The sequence below is a fragment of the Peromyscus maniculatus genome, chromosome 4 (genome assembly GCF_049852395.1).
Source record: "Peromyscus maniculatus bairdii isolate BWxNUB_F1_BW_parent chromosome 4, HU_Pman_BW_mat_3.1, whole genome shotgun sequence".
NCBI lineage: Eukaryota > Metazoa > Chordata > Mammalia > Rodentia > Cricetidae > Peromyscus > Peromyscus maniculatus.
The window spans coordinates 128,729,577-128,748,259 of record NC_134855.1 but is presented as its reverse complement, the minus strand read 5'-3'; the positions used below and the strand labels follow the sequence as shown (position 1 = coordinate 128,748,259).

At 47.4% G+C, this 18,683-nt stretch overlaps 1 protein-coding gene across 1 annotated transcript in view; it reads left to right on the top strand.

Moving 5' to 3' along the window:
* Positions 1-18,439, top strand: part of Acss1 (acyl-CoA synthetase short chain family member 1) — a 50,428-nt gene extending 31,989 nt beyond the window's left edge. Inside the window, exons 6-14 of the mRNA XM_006985530.4 lie at positions 5,756-5,903; positions 7,027-7,164; positions 8,247-8,339; positions 9,411-9,523; positions 9,833-9,959; positions 10,678-10,805; positions 10,926-10,989; positions 15,134-15,252; positions 16,768-18,439. Of these exons, the coding sequence (XP_006985592.1) occupies positions 5,756-5,903; positions 7,027-7,164; positions 8,247-8,339; positions 9,411-9,523; positions 9,833-9,959; positions 10,678-10,805; positions 10,926-10,989; positions 15,134-15,252; positions 16,768-16,947 (1,110 nt within the window). The 3' untranslated portion in view covers positions 16,948-18,439. The remainder of the gene's footprint in view (positions 1-5,755; positions 5,904-7,026; positions 7,165-8,246; positions 8,340-9,410; positions 9,524-9,832; positions 9,960-10,677; positions 10,806-10,925; positions 10,990-15,133; positions 15,253-16,767) is intronic.
* Positions 18,440-18,683: the final 244 nt, after the last annotated feature.

Here is an 18,683-nt window from a genome sequence, read left to right as displayed (position 1 = left end):
AGTATAACACCAATAAGACAAAAAAAAATACAAAAACAAAATGAAAAATCCATAAAAATATCATTGAGTCCATATTATCTTTGTCAACTATGCCTGGGTATGAACCCTGCCTTGGTGTATGGTTGATATACCCAGTGACACACTGTTGGACGAAACTGATTTTCCCTTGGCCAGTGAGTATCAATTGCAGATAACTTCTTTGTTAGGGGTGAGAGACCCTGTGGTGGTTTGAATAGGAATGGCCCCCACAGACTTATATGTTTGAATACTTGGTCTGTAGGGAGTGGCCCCATTAGGAGGTGTGGCCTTGTTGGAGTAGATGTGGCTTTGTTTGAGGAAGGGTGTCACTAGCGGTAGATTTGAGGTCACAGAAGCCCAAGCCAGTTCTCTTCCTGCTGCCTGCAGATCCAGATGTAGAACTCTCAGCTACCTCTCCAGCACCACGTCTGCCTGCATGCCACTATGCTTCCTGCCATGACAATAATGGACTAAGCCTCTGAACTGTAAGTCAGCCCCAATGAAATGCCTTCCTTTATAAGAGTTGCCGTGGTCATGGTGTCTATTCACAGCAGTAAAACCGTAACTAGGCCAGACCCTGTGTCTTCTTCTCCTCCCAGCCCTGGGAACCTGTGCAGGCCTTGTGCATGCTGCCGCAGTCTGTGAGTTCATATTAGCACCTGTCTTGTGTCTGGAAGACACTGTCTCCTTGGAATCATCTGTCCCCTCTGGCTTTTACAATCTTTGTTTTGTTTTTTAAAGATAGAATCTTACTCAGTGGCCCAGACTGACCTCAAACTTGTGTCATCCTCCTGCTTCAGCTTCCCAAGAGCTGGGCTTATAGGCATGTATCACCAAGCCTGGCTTCCTACTGATCCTAAAAATGAAAAGAAAAAAATTCTAGTTGCTAAAACAATTGAGGATTCAAAAGTAAAAATAGAATTAAGAACAGGTTTATAAAGAAATTTGAAATATTAAGTGAAAATTGCACAACAGTGGGCCACCCTTCAGGCATGTGAAATGACAGATTACGCTTTTATTCCAATAAATGTGTGTAGAAAGTGTTGATGGGTAGACAACTGTGATTTAACATGGGTCGCTGGTTGCCTCGGGGAGTAGCTGACACTTCCCAGCTAGGGGTGAGTTTCTAGGTTCCATTAGTGGACCGGATGCTCTATTCCTAAAAGTAAACTCACCTACGACTAGTAGCAACAGTAGAGGGAACAATATGGCCATGAAACCCATGTCTCTGTGAGCAGGGCGTAGACATTGTTCTGGCTGGTAGCAACTTTCCTTGGCTCGGTCTGTTCTATCATGAGGCCAGAGTTCCAGCCAGGCTTCCAGAGAAAGCCTTGTGTCCCAGAAAAATCTTGGCTGGTGTCTTAGTCTCTGTCCTATTGCTGTGAAGAGACACCATGACCACGACACCTCTTAGAGAAGGAAACATTTAACGGGGTGCCTGCTTACAGTTTCAGAGTATAGTTTATAATCATGATGTGAAGGCAGGTATAGTGCTGGAGAAGTAGCTGAGAGTTCTAAATCCTGATCCATAGGTAGGTAGAGAGAGAGAGAGAGAGAGAGAGAGAGAGAGAGAGAGAGAGAGAGAGAGAGAGAGAGAACCCGGCACAGGCTTTGAAACCTTAAAGCCCACCTCCAATGACACACTTTCTCCAGGAAGGCTACACCTCCTAATCCTTCTAATCCTATCAAAGAGTTCTACTCCTTTGTTCCTAATCATTCAAATATATGAGCCTATGGGGGCCATTCTCATTCAAACCACCACACCTCACTCCCTGGTCCTCATAAGCTTGTAGTCATGTCATAATGCAAACATGCATTCAGTTCAACTTCAAAGGTCCCCATAGACTATGGTAGTCTCAACACTGTTTAAAAGTCCAAAGTCTCTGAGACACGGGACAATAAACCCCTGTAAAATCAAAATCAAAAAGCATGTCACCTACTTCCAACATACAATAGCACAGAATATACATTACCATTCCAAAAAGGAGGAAAGCGAGCATAGTGAGGACATACTAGACCAAAGCAAGACGGAAACCCAGCAGGGCAAACTCCAAATGCTGTATTTCCATGTTTGGTGTGAAAGCACTTTTCAGATCTCCAACTCTGTTCAGCTTTGTTGACTGCAATACACTCCTCTCTCTTGAGCTGGTTCTGTTTCCTGTTAGCAGCTTGCTTTGGCAGGTATCCCATCTCTGGCGACTCCCACATTTTGGGAGCTCTAACACAATCCAGGCTTCACTTTCACAGCTTCGTGCAATGGCCCCTCTGGACCTCCATGCAGGGAACCCTATGACACACCCCTGGTCTCAGCAGCCTTCCTTAGCTGGAGGGCGACTCCACCACGCTTTTCTTGTATCCCAGACTCTAAAGCCAGCATCATGCGGGTGGCTGAAGCTGCCAGACTCTGCTGCTTGCTGGCACTGGGACTTGACCCCTTACGTTTGCATCAGCTTTCTGTTGTTAATGGTGGTTCCCTTTGCTGCTTAATTCCTTTTCACAAATTGGAAGCTTATCTGGATGCGGTCTTGCCCTGAGGTTCCCACTATTCTATTTAGCGTCAGGATTTTCTTTGAGCATAGGACTTAGCTCCATCATCACCTTTCCTGGTGCTTTTCCTCCTCAAACTGTACATGTTGTATTTCTCTTCATTCAGTTTGCTCCTTTTCATTATATCTATGTATAGGTATATGTATATATATGTATATACACATACAAAAGAATGATTAATAACTGCACAACAGAGTCAATAGTAGGCTGTCTTGAAATCTCCTTTCCAAAGCCATTAATCCAAAACTCTCTAATTTAGCCTCAGGTAGATTTTTAGAACAAAGTGAAAAACAGCTGTGTTCTTTGCCAAAATATCACAAAAATGGCCTCTAGGCCACTTACTAATGTTCTTCCCCTCTTCAAACTTCTTGAGCTGTGCCACCACAGTTCAAATCACCCTCAGCACTGTCTTCCATGCTCCTATGAAAATGTCCTGTTAAACACTGCTTAAAGCATTCAAATGCTTTTCTAGCCCAAAGTCCCAAAGTCTTCCATATTCCTCCAACAAACAGCATGGTCAGGCCTGTCATAGCAATACCCCAGTCCCTGGTACCAATCTCTGTCTTAGTCACTGTTCTATTGCTATGAAGAGACACCACAACCAAGGCAACTCTTGTATATATAAAAAATCATTTAATTGGATGCTTGCTTACAGTTTCAGAGGCTTAGTCCATTATCATCATCATGGCAAGGAACATGATGGCAGGGTGGCATTCATGACACTGGAGTAGTAGCTAAGAGATTTATGTCCTGATCCAAAGGCAGAGTGAGATCGAGAGAGAGAGAGAGAGAGAGAGAGAGAGAGAGAGAGAGAGAGAGAGAGAGAGAGAGAGAGATATGTCAGGCCCGGTATAGGTTTTTTGAAATCTCCAAGCTTACCCCCAGTGACACATTTCCTCTAACAAGGCCACACCTCCTAATCCTTCTCAAATAGTGCCACTCCCTGATGACTACACATTCAAATAAATGGGCCTATGGGGCCATTCTTATTCAAACTACCACAAGGGGGTAGAGATAGGGAAGGGAGCATCTTTTTCAATACTTTGGTTTTTTTTTTTTTTTTTTTTTTTTTAAGAGCATTGGGAGACTTTCAGGCTTTTATGGCTAAGAACAAACAGGCAAGAAAGAGTGTGTCTTTTTGCTCATTTGGTGTTGGAAGCTTTTTCTGTGCCAAGTGTCACACTCAGGTATAAGGAGGCCTGAGGTGGTCCCAGCAACCCAGGCAACTCTATAGCCCTCTCTCTGTGTGGCTATGACATACAGCAAAAAGGCTTTTGGATTAAAAGTCTGGTTTCCCCTCTAGGTGTGCCCAGCTCTGCTTTGATGTGGCTGGCTCAGCTTGTGCAAGTGCTGAGGCTTCCATGTCTCTGTGTTCTCAGTGGAAGATGGCTAGAGGCATCCACACTGGGGCTGTCCTGTACTCAGATGACAGTGTGTGCTAGGGTCCTTGGTTTGAATGTCGTTGATGCTTACCATGGTTGTAGGGATCTTTGTGTATGCTCACGCTTGTGTTTTAATATGAATGTATTCACCTGGGGGAATGTTCACACGTCTATAAATGTATGTGATGCATACAAATGAGCCTATTTGCCCACATGCATGTGATCATATGTTTATAGTTGTTCTCTTGCACATGACTGCATGCTGATGGTATTTGGGACTATTAGGGAAGAAGATGGTTCACTGTGAAGGGCGATAGAGGTGTGAGCGACATTGGGGCATGCAGTGGATGCATAGACTTTCCTGGCTGCTGGGCCTTTTGGAGAATGACTGCACACAGCCCCTGGTTTCCTGTAAGGGACTATGGGGAAAGAAATCTCCAGCCCCAGGACAGACACTTTGGATCTGAATTGCATACATATTTTTTTTTCCTGCTCTTGAGTGCTTGGGGTTTTAAGCTAAGAATATCCTGATTCCCCAGAACAGTGAAAGTGCCTTACTTCTCCAGAGCATCCTTGCTGGCCTGGAGACACAACTTTACAAGGGTCTGGTTGCTCACTATCTGTCACAGCTGCTTGTAAACTGTTGATTCCTAGAGAAACTGACCTTGTCTGTGGCAGCAGGAACTGGGGGACTTCCCAATTAAAGATTAAAAATATTGTTTTTTGAGACAAGGTCTTCTTATGTAGGCTTGGCTGGCCTGGAACTTTCCATGTAGACTGGAGTGGCCTCAAACTCAGAGATTTGCCTGCCTCTGCCTTCCAAGTGTGAGGATCTAAAGCTGTGTGTCACCATGCCCAGCAAAACTCTTTTTTGAACATACACAAATCCTACCAAAATCTAATCTGTGGTCCAATGAGTTACTATAAAATGAACATTGCTTTGGTGAAGAAATAAATTATTAGTCTTGCAGAAGCCTCCTCTACAGTCCCATCCTCTGTAATGTGATGCATCACTGACCCATATTCCTTTCAAGGTTCACCCCAGGGCCACATCCCTAGAAATACATATTCCTGTTCATCACACTATTTGGATGTTTTCTTTACCTTGTTGGTTCCCCTTTATCTCTTTCATTTCCTTGGACTTTGTCTATGGCAGCTGGTTTGTCTAAGCTTTGTTTTCCTCAAATGGTCGACAGGATCCCAATATGACTCTTCAGCAAGGGAAAGCTGATGGTGCTCCATGGGTGCTTGCATTTGATTTTTTTAAAATTTTAAATGTTTTTTAAAAAAAACACAGTGGTATAAGGTAGTTCAGAAATATGCCAGACTTTTTTTTTTTATTTCTCTTGATGCTATGAGTTGAACTTGGAGGTTCATGTATGACAAGCCTGTACTCTGTTGCCAACATACATTCCCACTTCAAGTTGCCGTACCTTAATTGAACAATGAGATGAAATGGCACCACTGGGTGTGTACGTGTTCCAGGACATGGGCCATCTTCAGCTCACAGATAAACTCCTGAGCAACTTCCTCCTGTAGCTCAGCATGAGGATTTTGCTTGGAGTTTTCCCTAGGCTCGTGTACTATGTACTATTTGATACTGGCTCCACTGCTGCTGTCTGTGTGTATGATTCTGTCTTCCGCTGTGCTCTGTGGGAAACTCCTACAAGCCATCACTCACCTTACTCCTGGCTGTGGTGGCTGTGTCGGTTACAGACTGCTGTGCAGATGACTATGCCTTGGTGGTGGGCAGGAAAAGGGTGACTTGGGGAAGGCAAGCTCCTGAGGGTCCCTTCCTGTGTCCGTAGCTCGTGTTTGACTACCAGCCAGGCGATGTCTTTGGCTGTGTGGCTGATATCGGTTGGATCACAGGACACAGCTATGTGGTGTATGGACCCCTCTGCAATGGAGCTACCACGGTCCTTTTTGAGAGCACCCCTGTTTACCCTGATGCTGGTGAGGACCAAGAACTCTGGTGAGGCCTGCTCTAGGTAGTGTGGGAGGGATCTCAAGGTTGGAGGGAAGGGTCACAGAAGCCTGGAGGCTTGGATCTGGCAAGGGAACTGTTCTTGTGTCCCACTGACCAGATGCCAAGTGGACACTAGATTACTACATGAACTGGAGCCTAGTGCTGTGTGCAGAAAGATCAGAGGGAGTTGCTCAGGAAAGAATCTCATTTCAAAACTCCCCATTTCACTTTCACTGCCCCTGTATTGGAAGGTGACTGCAGAGAGCATCACTTTAACATTCTCTATCTCATATTTAGGGCTACCCCACTTGTCTACATCTAGCCTTCCCTCGAAGCCTAGGCCAGCTGCCCATCTTTCCTATTCTCCTCAGCCTCACTGCCCAAGCCTTTAGGACCATACATGGCTTGTGCCACCCTTGTTAAGCGGTACTCACTTTGAGGGTATGGATGAGTCCTGCTGTCTTTGGTATTTCTCTCACGCAACACAGTGTCCCCAAATATTTGCTTTAATGTAGTCAAATTGCGGGGGCCCCACTGCTGGCTCTTGCCCTAGCATGCCACAGTGTTGGGGCATGAACTTTTTCCGGTGCCTCTTGGTCCCCTCCAGCTGCACTCAAGGAAGCAGAATGGAGTGAAGGCAGGGATGGAGGGTCATTGCTTAAATGCAGCTTCAGGGAATAGTGTGAGCTACGGAGTTTTACGAGTATTAGGTGTGTGTTTTCTGGGCACATGACTGCACACATACCAGAGGCTATGTTGTTACCAAGGGAAGACGAGTCATTTCTTCAGGGTCCATTTAATCACCACTGATCAAAGTTCTATGCCTTTTTTTTTTTTAAACTTGCAGCAATAACATCTGAAGCTGATCCCTGGCTAGCTCACGTGGAATGCCTCACGTGATGCTGTCATCTAAGGCTGGGTGTAGGAGCCTCTGCATGCCACCTTGTAGTTAGTGTGTTCCCTGGAACTCCATTCTTCAGGGATGGTATTGGCTCCTTTTCTACGATCACATACATAACCTCGGTCCTTAGTAACTCTGAGCTTAGCTTGAATGTATATCAAATAGGCCGTGCTTGGTGGGATCTTTGGCTGACTCTGCCCCCTTTGTAGGTCGCTACTGGGAGACAGTGCAGAGGCTAAAGATCAACCAGTTCTATGGTGCCCCGACAGCTGTCCGGCTGCTACTGAAGTACGGGGATGCCTGGGTGAAAAAGTATGACCGTTCCTCCCTGCGTACATTGGGGTCAGGTGAGCAAAGTGCTGTGTGGTTTAGCATGGGCCTGAGGCTCAGAGTGCTAGGCAGTGCTGAACTGAGTAGTCCTGACAGGTGACTAGCAAGAGGGGCACCCTGTTGTTTCAGCAGTAGTTGCTCTAAACTGATGAGTAAGAGTTGTGTGTTAGTCCTGGTAACTTTCCTGACAGACACTGAAAAGTCAGGTCACAAAATGCTAAGGCAGAGTACCTCTTTTCAGAGGCGTAAGATCCATCAAATGTACAGATGCCAAGGAACCAGGTTGATAAAGACTTTCTTTCATACATAACACAGATGACTGCTACCTAGATCAACTATAGAAGAATATAGACTAGAGAGTAGATATGATATGGAAGGTTCCCTCTAGTAACCTCTTGCTGTGACCACTGCAGTTCTCTCAGTGTGTGTTCTTATGTTCTGAACTTCATGTGGATGGGGCCATACAATGTGTTGTCGTGGGTAGCAATGGCTTGCTTATTTTCATAACTATATGGTGTTCCACTATATAGATATACCCCAACTTTTCCATTTTGCCCGTAAGGGCCATCTTTTTCTGGCTGTGATGAGCAAGACTGGCATGGATCTATCCTTGTACATGCCCATTTTTTTTTTTTTTTTTTTTTTTTTTTGTCAGATGTCTACTTTTAGTTCTGTGGAATGAAGTCTGGAGTCAAAATTTCAGATAGTGGGGTAAACCCATCTTTAGCTTTAATAGATTCTGCCCCTGACAACGGTCCCAAGTAGTTGTATGGGATGTATACTCTCTTAAATATGACAGCAAATATGTCACTTGCTCCTCAGAAACTCCGTGCCAGATTTCAGTCCTGCACTGTGCGTGACATTTTGTTTCCCCACATTCTTGAACTTTTTTCCTTTGCCTTTTGAACTGTCATGCTGAATGTACTCATCATAATGCATGTTACTCTGAAGACTATGGACATGGGAACACAGGCCTTTCCAGGTCTTTTGACGTAACCTTCAGGAAGCCCCCTAATCCTTTATCCCTTTTGGCTTCTGGTTTTCTCGAAGACTATTCGTTTTAAATTTGAAAGTGATTCTCGCTTTTGTGTGGGTTCAGTGGGAGAGCCTATCAACCATGAAGCCTGGGAGTGGCTCCACAAGGTGGTGGGTGACGGCAGATGTACGCTGGTGGACACTTGGTGGCAGACGGGTGAGTGTCCCTGAGGGGGAGTTGGAACAGGCCTGGGGACTAGCGGGGGACTGGCGGGGCTCATGCATGCCTGGAGCCGGGGTTCGTGTTCTCCAGTGGCTGTGATGGTGCTCACCAGGCCCGTGTCCCTTCAGTGTGCAGCTGTAGAGGAGAAGGCTCAGAGGTTCAGCCTGGCTGCTGGGGGATGTGCGATGCTCTCCTGAGTCTTGCTTTCATGTGCTTCTCACCGCCTCTGTGTGAGCCTCAGAGTGAGGAGGAGATGGGGTGATACGCTAGGGCAGGTGGCCTAAGGCCAGTGGACTGGCAAGTTCTCAGAGTTCCCTCTCCTTTGCAGGCGGTGGCCCTTTCCTGGCTTGCTTCCTTCCCTTTTAATTTTGGTGCAGCGCCGGGAGTCAAGCCCAGGGTCTCACGTGTGCTCATTAGTCTTCTGCCACTGAGCCACCCCTTTTGAACGCAGCCACTTCTGAGGAGGACAAGTCCTTTTGTTCGAGGGATCCAGAGTCTAAATTTAAATTTTGGCAGGAAAAGGAAGTTTTCCTGTGGCTGCTTTAATTTGTCCTTTTTTTGAATATTTGACTCCTTGGGATGTTTAGGGGAAGAGGCCACCACTATACAGTAACACAGCTGTCGGAAGTCTTGGGCCAGCATGAGACAGGTTCAAAGAATAGCGCTTGTCTGTGCTGGAAGACTTGGGACAGAGAACTCTTCACAGTGGGCCTCATGAGTTGCTGCCATACATCCTGGCAGATGCAGGTGCCCGAGAAACGGCCACACAGACTTTGCTATTCATTGTCGTGCATCAAACAGGTCCTGGCTTCAAGTCGTTCATTTCTTCCATCTTCCTGTGAAAGTAGGTGGCCTTTCCCCCTTCCCTATTTTAAACACAGGCCTGACCCAGTGAGAGCCTATTAAACAGAGGGTAGCACCCGCACCCATCTGCTGAATGCAGAGCCAAGGGCTCTGCTTGTGCTCACAGTGGAGGCGACTGCGGTCCAAGCCTAGATGGGCATATTCTGGAACCTACCCATCCCTGGTTCTCAGGTCAATGGTGTTTCTTCATCCTTCCTCCAGAAACTGGCGGCATCTGCATCGCACCACGGCCCTCAGAAGATGGGGCAGAGATCCTCCCGGGTATGGCCATGAGGCCCTTCTTTGGCATCGTCCCAGCACTCATGGATGAGAAGGTGTGTAGGGTCCTGAAGAGGTTGTCCACTATATATTACAACTCATCTGGCAAGCCTTCCACATCCCCTGCTTCCTGTCTCTTGCTGAGATGCACAGTCTGGTCCCTGGAGTAAAGGCCAGGTCCTCACACACTCTCTGCAGTTTCTTCTTAAACAGAACTGCCGATGACTGCTAGACCTCGCCAGAAGGAAAGTTCTCGACAGTTCCGTTCAGTGCTTCATATTTTCTGCCTCAGGCCAAGCAGTCAGGACTATGCTTTTCTCCCAGAACTAGCCAGGTCTCTCATGAATGTCTCCCTTCATCTATAGGGCAATGTTGTAGAGGGTCGCGACGTCTCTGGGGCCCTGTGCATTTCCCAAGCTTGGCCAGGCATGGCAAGGACCATCTATGGTGACCACCAGAGGTTCATAGATGCCTACTTCAGAGCATACCCAGGTGAGCAGCTAGGGTGGATCCCTATACCTTCTCCATGGATTCCTGGACTCATGTTTCCATAGATAAGGGAACTGGTTAAATTCATGGCAACTGCGTGTAATGTGATGGCTTTGTAGAAGCGAGGCTCTGAAGCCCCCCTCCAGACTTTCCTTATCTTGACTGGGGGCTGGGGTAGGCACGCCAAGCCTCTGCAGGGACCTGGGTGGACATGAGTGTATCCATTAACACACGGCTCTGGTCTGAGATGGACATATTGGGATATACTGGGAAAGATGAGTGAAGAAACATGCTTGGGAAACTGTCACAAAGGCTGGGTGTTCTCACAGTGTACATTCATGTTCTTCTCACTTTTCTTTTGGGTCCTGGGTTGGAAGTTTATGTGACTGCCACCATCTCTGCCTTGCTGGAGCTAGTAACTTTCAGTCTCAAGGTTTTAGCTGACACTCATCTTGAGGGGCATCCCAACTGTGCTCCTGTCTGCTTTCTGCTCTCTGGACATTTGGAGTCTTGACATCATGCATGGGATGTGGTCTCAGTGCCACTGGCCTTCTCATTAGAACACAGCCTGACATCACCTAGAGAAGTGTTTTTGCAATAGTTGTTGGAGGGAGATCACAGACCAATAACAACCCAGCCACCTTCAGCGTTAGCTTCCAGAGTGGGGCTGGGCCATGGACTGTGCAGAGTCCCTGGCACTGAATGCCTCACTATGGTGCAGGCTATTACTTCACCGGAGATGGAGCTCACCGGACTGAGGGTGGCTATTACCAGATCACAGGGCGCATGGATGATGTCATCAACATCAGTGGTCACCGCCTGGGGACTGCAGAGATTGAGGATGCAATGGTAAGCTCAGCCTGCCTTTTGCTTACTGGTGTTCTAATGATGCCTCTGTTGATCTCAGAGTCAGGGTGGGATTGTACACCCCAAGTCACCTCAGGGCCTTTTGTCCTCTGTTGTGCACAGGCTGACCACCCTGCTGTTCCAGAAACCGCTGTCATCGGGTACCCTCATGACATCAAGGGAGAAGGTGAGTGTCCCCTTCTCTCTACTGTGGAGGGTCATGCCCAGCAGGGTGCCCAGTAGAAGAAACAGCAGGTCTCAGAGGATGCAGGGATAGGCCCTTATGAGTCATACTGTTGCCTTCTGGTGAGGAAACTGAGCAAGGTAAGCATTAAGGGTCTGAACTGTGAAATGCGCAGATATACTGACCTTTAAGGACACTAGGCCACAAGAAGCCATGACCTATTCAGTCCCTGGCTAAGCCTGGACAGTCACCTCTGTTTCTAGTATCCCTGGGGCACTTTGTAAGCCACATGCCCGTCTCCCTGTCTAGCCACCTGCTTGGTTTCAGCACACACGTCAGCTCTGCAGCTGCCTTACCTATGCACTGGCTTATAGCAGGCTGTGTGCTGCCCTGAGACGCTGGGAAACGTGACCTGTGATTCCACTGCATTTTGGCGCAGTGAGGGAGGGCAGAGCAGGTATCAGAATGATCTTAAACCAATTATACCTTTCTTTTTTTTAAAAGCCTCTCCCCATCCCCCAGCCAGTCGATTTCTAAGTGGCAGTGTCTGGAAAGGACACTTGAGTGTTGCAATGGCAGGCCCACGGCACTCATACTGGTGTGACCTGGCCGTATCCTAAGCCTGTGTGAGGTCACTTCTGCACAGAATGACCTTGTCTGCCCTGCCCAGTGGCCTGGGATTGAGTGTTCTCTTTCCTCTTAGGGACATTCCATGTTACAGCTTGCTCCAGCTGACACCTGTCTCTCGTCTACACTTAGGTGCTGTTCTAGTATTTACTCAAACAATTTAACTTTTTTATGTCCTGGCTAGAACCCAAGCCCTCAAACATCTAAGTTTGCACACTCCTGCTGCACTGCAGCCCCCAGATGCTGCCTTTGCTTTCTTTTTTATGTTTTTATTTTACGTCTGTGTCTGCGTGTATGTCTGTGCACTGTATGTGCAGTGCCCACAGAGGATAGGGTTGTGCACGCACCGGTGGGGTGGTGTGGGGTGGGGTAGGACATTGGATCTCCTGGGACTGGATTTACAGATGGTTATTAGCTTCCATGTGGATGCTGAGAATAGGACCTTGGTCCTCTGGAAGAGTGGCTGGTGTTCTTTTCTTTTTTTCTTCTTATTTATTTATTTTACATACCAACCACAGTTTCCCCTCCCTCCTCTCCTCCTGTTCCATCCTCCACTTCCTTTCTGCCCTCTCCCCCATCCACTCAGAAAGGGTAAGGCCTTCCATGGGAGTCAACAAAGCATGGCATATCAAGTTGAGGCAGGACCAAGCTCCTCCCCTCTGCATCAAAGCTGAGCAAGGTATCCCACCGTACAATGTAGGTTCCAAAAAGCCAGCTCATGCACCAGGGACAGATCTGATCCCACTGGTAGGGGTTCACAAATAGACCAAGCTACACAACTGTCACCCACATGCTGAGGGTCTAGGTGGGTCTAGAGTCTGTGAGCTCCCATGAGGCTGGTGTTCTTAATTGCTGAACCATATCTCTAGCCCCATCAGATACTTTTTTTGAATTTATTTGTTGCAAAATTTAAAAAGCAATTAAGTGCTTTAAAAACAGCATCCTTCATTACTATAGAACCGATGTGCTGATGTGGCTGTGGGAGAGCAGTTTGGGGCAGCCTCCAGCAGAGGCCATGTCTAGATATCATCAGGATGGGAAGTGGGTAGCAGTGAGAATAGTGCTTCATGGGTGACAGTGAGGGTACCTCATTTGGGTAGGGACCGGGACCACTTTTGGGGCCTCAGCATTTTATATCTCTGTGGTCGGTCCAGGGATCTGCAGGGCACTGGTGTGCGTGCTCCCAGCATTTGGAAACTGTGAAGGTTCAGTCTGAGCTTCAGGACAGTGTCAATACTTCAGTCCTGAACCTGAGAGGGCAAGGAACTGCTGAAAGCAGCCTGTGACTCCAGGCACCTTCTGCCTTGCCTTTAGGTGTATCTCATCCCCTGGATGTGAACCCTAGAGAATATGCACAAGGTCAAAGAAACTGCACTGCCGAGGGATAGCTTTAGGTTGGGCAGGCTGTGCTGGGTTGTGCTGTGCCTCAGCTGCTCTGCCCGCATGTGGGTTCTTCAGGGGCACCCCCAGTGTGGTGCCTGATGCTTGCCACTCTCTCTGGGCCCCCTGGCCTCCTCCTGCTCTGGCAGCAGCTCTCAGGATAGGAATTGCCAGCTCTTCAGTGCTCGCAGAGTTGGGAGGGGAGTTTACATATAGGAAGTGTGATTGTAGGTGTCGCACTGGCTTCTAACAGATTTGGAATAACTCATTCACGGTTTTTAGTTCATGTCAAGCTGCTTGAACACACTTGCATGTCTGTCCCCACTCCCTCTGAATAGTGGAAGCCCCTGGCTCTAATTTGACTGGGACCTGAACGTTGCAGGCTTTGGCCAGCCTCTTGTCCTGCTGATTTATGACCACTTGGACACTGCACACCTCTGTCTGGCTCTTCATCCACCACCCTTTATCCCCGCCTCTGGAATCAGTAATCCAAGTCTGTCTCCAATGTCACGTCTACTGCCAGGATGAAACAATGCAGTTCTTTTCTCTGAAGACTTCACAACTTGATAGATGGACAGAGTCAGAAAGAGTGTCACAGAGTTTAAGTTAACCAAGCAGGGCTTTGAGGGATGAATACGAATTTTTTAGGTGAACATGGGGGAGCCTTTCTAGTAGCAGCTTAGTTCACTACATGTAGATTATAGCTTGTGCAGGAAACAATCACTTGTCAACATAATTAACAAGCACCTGCCATACTCCAGGTGTGGTTTTAGACGCTGAAGACACACCAGTGAATGTGAAGTAGGTGATGCCTTTGCCATCATGGAGCCACTTGATGGGATGGTCAGGGAAGAGAAAGACGCCGAACAGTAAGCATGGTCAATGAGAAAGCTACATAGTGCAGTAGGTTCAAGAAGCTCAGGGGAAGGATACACTTGAAAGATGGAAATCAGTGCAGAGCAGATAAATAAATGACTGGAAAGCTACGATATATATAATACTTCATGCGAGGAGGGACATTGCAGGTAGTAGGGACAGGCCATCAGAAATGGTATCAGGACATAGGGCAAACAGTAAAATTAGATTCTTGTGTGGCAGTAGGAGCCATGGGACATCCTTTTCAGAACTCCCCAGGATACTGAAAACTGTCATCTAGTGTTTGTGCTGACACATGCATTCATTCACCTTGCAGCCTGGCAGAACTTTCTTCCATGGTGGAGCTTTTCAAGTCTGAAGTTTGATACTGTCTAACACAGTAGCCCCTGCACACTCAATGAGCAACTGAACTACGGCCGTGCAATGGGGGAATGTGTGTGTGTGTGTGTGTGTGTGTGTGTGTGTGTGTGTGTATGTGTGCGTGCGCGCGTGCGCGCGCACATCCGCGCGCACATGCTTATGCATGTTTGTATAGTGCATGTGAAGGCCAGAGGTCAAAGTCAAATGTTTTGCCCAGTTGTCCACCTCTGAGTTTTTTGAGACATGGTCTCTCACTGAACCTGGAGCTCACTGATTGGCTAGGCTGGCTGGCCTGCAAGCTCCATAGATCCTCCTGTCTCTGCCTCCCCAGGGCTACGATTATAGGCATGCACCACCATGCCTAGCCAGCCTTTTTATCCAGGTGCTGGGGATCTGAACTGGGGTTATTATCCTTGTATGGCTCCTACATTACTGATTGAGTCCTTTCCCCAGCCTCAGGGAACACATTTTTAAGTTAAAAGACCACCGTGCTGAGCAGCCACCGTGTTGTTGGGCATGGACCCATGTGTTCACCAGGGCGCTGCTACACAATTTTGTGTCCATCTCCAGGCAGCCCACACCGTGCATTCTTTCACAGCTGAGAGAACAGAACGTTAAGTCACATGTCTGAGGTCACACACAGCCATCAGAGCTGCCTCTGGGTCATGCTCTCAACCATGCATGACTACCCATGTGGGACACGGGGTGGAACACGGGGATCTTGCTTTCACTTGCTGTGCTGTGGGCATGCTTCTTCAGGGTTGCAGGAGCTGAAACCAGTTGTTACTATGTAGCCATCTCATGACTTGGAAGCCCTCTGGGTTTACAGCGGCTTGTGACCACAGAGTCAAGCCAGACTCAGGCAGGACCTAGCACTCCCGAGCCTTTGCTCTCTCTCTTCCAGCTGCCTTTGCTTTCATTGTGCTGAAAGATGACACACGTGATACAAACGCGGTGGTAAACGAACTGAAGTCGGCAGTGGCCACCAAGATCGCCAAGTATGCCGTGCCTGACCAGATCCTGGTGAGTCAACTCCCCATCAGGGGGATAGCATCGCTCTCTTTAAATCTCCTCTGCTTTCCACAAATGCCGAGCAATGGTGAACTTTTACAAGCATGAGGCTCCTTTTCCACCAATGTCAAAACTGTCCTTCGTGGCTTGGGCTTCCCTGCATGTTTTCCTGAGACTGGGAAAGGCCATAGCATTTGAAGGTTACAGCACATACCTGTTTAGGCTAGATGCTTTTGTACTGTAGCCTTTGAAGGCTGGCTTCAGGCACAGGACTGAATGGTAAGGAGAATAGAATTTTTTCTTCTTCTTCTTCTTTTTGTGCTGCTGGGTATGTGTTTGCTTTCTATCTCTGTGACACAATGCCTGAGATAATTAACTTAAATGGTGGGAAGGTTATTTTGGTCCACAGTTACAGTTCATGGCTGGTTGGTTGGGCTGTATTTGGCCTGTACCCACACTGCTTATTTTGGTGTGAAGCATGTGGCAAAACAAAATCATGGTAGCTGAGAAGGAGGGAGAGCTGCAATCCTAATGTGTTCTTCAAAGGCTGTTGTCCAAATGACCTAATTTTCTTTCATTGGACATCACCTCCTAAAAGTTCCATTATCTCCCAATAACACCACAAACCTGTGGTCATACCTTTAACACAGTCTTTGGAGGGCATTTAAGATTCAAATCATGAGAGTATTGAACCTAGAGACATGTGAATGCTCAGCATGCTCTCTACCACTAAGCTATGGCTCAGCCAAATTACAGATTTTGGATGCAGAGACATGGAAAGCACCAGAGTCCTCCAGCCACGTGGGGTTTCTGAACATGGCTCCTAGTCCCAGCAAGGAGTCAGTTCCTGCAGGAAGGCCCGGGCCACCCCTTAGTCTCTTCAGGTTTTCTTCCTTCACCAACACCTCTCCATAGTGATATCTGGGTTTGGGATCCTCTGAGGCAGAAAGAGTCTGGCTCCCCTTCATGTTGCTCACACTGCTGGCCTTATCAGCTGGACTTGTGACACAAACTATTTCCAAAGACAGTCATTATTAAAAATTTCATATACATGAAGCCCTGGGTTCAGTCTCCAGCTAGTACTACCATCAACACACACACACACACACACACACACACACACACACACACACACACACCTCCCAAACACAGCTCTTAAAGTATTAGCTTTTGCATCAGAGTGTAAGACAAAATTTTTTGCGCGGTGGCTTTTACCCAATTAAGTCTCAGGCTTGGGATGAGAAGGAACCCACTCAAGTATAGTGGTAGGCAAACAAAGGCAGTCAGACTTGGAGGTGGGCATCAGCAAAACTTGGTCACAGGTTAGATCCTGTTCTTTGAGTTGATTTCAGCTTCAAGGCCAGGTCCCAGGGGGATTAAGACCTTGCTTGGCTCATGTGTCAGGCAGCTGCTGTGGAGTCTTCAGTGAGAAATGTCAACCTCCACAGGAGAACTCTTATCTCTGTGCAATGTGACACTGGAGACAGAGGGCACTGTCCAGACCCTAACAACACCCATCTTTGCCAGGTGGTGAAGCGTCTCCCCAAAACCAGATCTGGGAAAGTGATGAGGAGGCTGCTAAGGAAGATCATCACCAGCAAGGGGCAGGATCTAGGGGACACCACTACCCTGGAGGACCCCAGTGTCATCACGGAAATCTTGAGTGCCTTCCAGAAGTATCAAGACCAGCGGGCTGCCACCAAATGAGGTGTGCCTGTGTCTATGCTCAGACAAGGACCCCTGGCAGTCCTCAGGGAAAGGAGCCTTGAAGGTGGCTTGTTCCATCTAAGCACATGGCCCCTCTACTATTCTATGTGGGGCCAAAGCCCCTTTTTTCCTTCTGCGGCCCAGAGGGCCGCCTCTGGAGGGGGAGGCCTTTGTCCTACATCTGGTTTCCAGAATGAAGTCATAATCGGCAGTGAGCCAGCATGGGGCAGCCAGAGGACTGTTCACCATTTGGCTCCAAAGCTATCATGCTTTCTCCAGATGTGTCTAGATATAAAACGCAGATGTTTTATTTTTTGTACTTTTCTATTTGGGGAGAACAACAGAACACTGAACTGTAATGTGAACATTAACATTTAGTCTCTTGCTCTCTCTCTCTCACACACACAGAGGAATTGGGGAAAATCTTTCTTCTTGTTTCCCCAGGGAAGCATGAAGATAACAGAGTGTACTTTTTATTAGCATTTGGCATGCTTGAAGTCCAAATCAGAGATGTTTGTGCCTCTGTCTTACACAGAACTCTCCTGATCCTGCTAATCCGAGTTGCCATGTCCATTCGTTGTGTGTGTTTCATATTTGGTTCATGTGGTTTATGTTATAGAACAAACTCGACAATTCTTAGGTTTTGCATGTTAGGGATTGCACTCAGGGCCTTCTCCAGACGAGGCAAGCGCTCTACCTCTGAGCTACACACCAGCACCTCTAACTCCCAGGAGACAGGGTGAATGTCCTCTCCTTTACTTGTGAAATCGTTTGGGTTTGTTTCTCTAGGCTGTGATCTGGAAAGAACTTCTTTCCCCAAAGTGCCTCTTAGTAGGAGGTTGCCATTGCTTCAAATATGTGATGTTGTTCGTGGGAGTCAGTGAAAACTCAGGTGTCTTATTAAGGTTCTGGGCTTCTGAAGACTCTGCCTGCCCTTTCTTTTGTGGTTGGGGAAGCAAGAACCACGGTGGTCCAATGATGACACTTGGTGCTCCCAAGCAAGCTCACTCTCACTCTCAATGTGCCTTAAGTCCTCTAGACATTGGTGGGTGATACAAATTGTGAAGTCATGAAAAGCTTATTTTGTTGCTAGGTGTGGCTAAGCATGGGAGGCCTGAGGGTGTGGCAGCTCTGTGAGCAGGGCCCCAGGGGAGGGGGAGGAGGGACTATTCTGTCTAGTCCACAGAATTGAGCTATATGGGTGTTTCAGGGGAATCTTAGTTACTGCACACCTACTGTGAGTTTAACCTGTGCTGACTTCTTGGGTAGTAGGGTAAATACGCTGTCACTTCCGGGAGTTAGAGTGGTTGTAGTATGCACAAATATTGAATAATAGTCCTTTGTTACAATCAGCAATAAAGAGTCATGTGATGGGCTTGGTTGACTGTAGTTACTATGCCCTTTAAAATGGCTTAAGTTTCCAGGTTGCTGATACAAGTTCTCAGAATGATCTGTAGAAATATGCAAATAAAGTTTTATTTTGTTCACTCTCTTTTATGGTGATTTTGTTTTGGTTGATGCTGTTCTATTTTGTTTCTTCCTGATGTTAGAGATTGAACCTAGTGAATGCTAGGCAAGCACTCACCTCAGACCTCCATGCCTCTTTTCCCCTCCCTGAACATAATCCCAAGGGAAAAACTAGAAGGGGTCTATTTACTCAAAAGATAGCACACACAAAAAGTGTTGGTTGCTAAGTGTGTTCATGTGGGTGTGTTTGTTCATGTGTGTGCAGGTGC